Source organism: Pundamilia nyererei, unplaced genomic scaffold, assembly GCF_000239375.1.
Source record: "Pundamilia nyererei isolate P.nyererei 1_Seehausen unplaced genomic scaffold, PunNye1.0 scaffold00447, whole genome shotgun sequence".
Taxonomy (NCBI): domain Eukaryota; kingdom Metazoa; phylum Chordata; class Actinopteri; order Cichliformes; family Cichlidae; genus Pundamilia; species Pundamilia nyererei.
In genome coordinates this window covers 23,344-25,450 of record NW_005187848.1, presented here as the reverse complement: position 1 = coordinate 25,450, position 2,107 = coordinate 23,344, and the positions used below count along the sequence as shown (strand labels likewise).

At 37.6% G+C, this 2,107-nt stretch overlaps 1 protein-coding gene across 1 annotated transcript in view; it reads left to right on the top strand.

Moving 5' to 3' along the window:
- pltp (phospholipid transfer protein) overlaps positions 1-2,107 on the top strand; it is a 17,659-nt gene that overhangs the window by 14,228 nt on the left and 1,324 nt on the right. Inside the window, exons 5-6 of the mRNA XM_005753665.1 lie at positions 1,244-1,307; positions 1,393-1,469. Of these exons, the coding sequence (XP_005753722.1) occupies positions 1,244-1,307; positions 1,393-1,469 (141 nt within the window). The remainder of the gene's footprint in view (positions 1-1,243; positions 1,308-1,392; positions 1,470-2,107) is intronic.

Here is a 2,107-nt window from a genome sequence, read left to right as displayed (position 1 = left end):
GTGTTAGCCCTGCGACAGACAGGCGACCTGTCCAGGGTGCAGGGTGCAGGTAGCTGGAATAGCAACATACCCAAGGATAAGCAGAAGAGCATGACTGATATGATGAAACTGGGATTTTGTTGCACTTAATTATTGCAAACACAACTAAAACTATAACTCAAACTAATCAAAACTAAACTGAAACTAAGGATTTTCAAAAAAATAAAAACTAAACTAAACTAGCAAACAATTGGTAAAAACTAATTAAAACTGAGATAAAATTGAAAATCTGAAATCAAAACTGAATTAAAATAAAAACTAATGAAAACTGCAAAACTATTAAAACCCTGGTCACAAGCAAAATATAATTAAACTTTCACCTATGTCTGTGAAGGTTCTCAGTCATCCAGGTCATCGTAGTCAAAGGAGCTTGCAAAGAAAAGCGTCTGCACTTCTTTAAGTTGCTTGAAGACGTTTCACCTCTCATCCGAGAAGCTTCTTCAGTTCTAAGGTCAAATGGTGGAGAACTTTCACCTATAAATGAGTCCATCTACTGTGTGTGTGTGGGTGTGTGTGTGTTTGTGTCAACCTGAAATGCACTCAGTTTCACCTCACCAGCTAAACCTTGTAACCTTTCCACCAAACAGAAGGCCAGCACGTACACAACTGAAACTATATGTGTAATATATCGAATAAATGTTTTAATCAAATGATACTACTTAAAACTTAATAAAAGAATATAAAAGAATAAAAGATAACAATGAATAACCTGGTTATTCAAATAGCCCCATCCAAACTGCTCCTCAAAGTAACTTACACTTAGACTCTGCTTTAGTTTCACTTTCACAAGCACGCTCTGCAAAAGCCTGCGCTTCCTGTCTACTTTGGCACAGAGTGTACTCAGAGTTAGGCCTTTCTTTTATAATGCAATATAAACTGCAAGAAAACATTTAAGATTATGAAAAGCATTCAAAAGCATTTAAGATTATAGATTTAACTCAACAGTTTAAAGGGGTAATAACTGCTCCTGTAATAAAGGCTGATTGGGTGCCAATATATTTAAACATCTGAATGCAATATCAATGCTGTAGATTATGTTATTAATGCAATGATAATGATGATGACCATGAACAATAGCAGTAAAATATTTCTCTGATCTCCACAAGACACAAAACTACAGAACAAACACTTTCTCCCTGATTTTTACACGTTCTGACCAAAACATGAAGCGTATACACCCTAAAACCTCTCTGTGTGTCTGCAGTTGATTCCTCTGCAGGCTCCTCTAAAGACGATGCTGCAGATGTCTGTAGTTCCACTGATCAACAGTAAGAACCTAATTCATCAATCAAAAAACTCACAGACCCTGAACACACCGTGACAGTGTCGCTCTGTTTGTGTGTGCTCTCTTAGACTGGACAAAGAGAGGCGTTCGGATCCCGCTGGCTGATGGGGTGGATTTCATTGAGGAGGTGGTTGAATATCATAACGTGAGTGTGATTTTACCCCTCGACTATTTGAGGAGTTTTAGACTTTTTTCATATTTATGAAAATAAAACATAAAATTGATTTTGATTAGTTGTAACACATTGAGTGGATTACAAAAAAAATTGAATAAATTTTCAAATATTTTGAATGCAAACCTGTTGTGTAAATAGATGCACATCGAAAGTGCTTTTATGGAAAATTTGTCCTCAAAAATGCACTGACAAACACAGAGTACACGTGAAGTGATGATGATCCTGATGTTGCTAAGAAACAAAAGGAAGAAACAGAGAATCTGGGTCATCCGATTCCTCGGAATAGGCAACAGAATGTCCTGGATTGATCCAGGAGTTTTCGGTCATATTTCAGGATGTCAGTCGGGCAGTTTGAGCTCTTGTTCTCGAGTTGGGACCACAACCGAGGTGGCAGATAAATCATTTCAGTGAGCCGACTGACCCCGAAGAGCATCTAGCTGTGTGTGTCTGAGGTTAAATAGAATTATTTTACTGTTCCCATGTCACTGGATATTCAGTACTGGTGAACATTTTGACCCATGAGTGCACTTGTTGTATGCATGCATGTAAAGTGAACTAACAAACCTCATCATAGCTACATGCGTCTGTCTTCTTGTTTGATGGCAGAT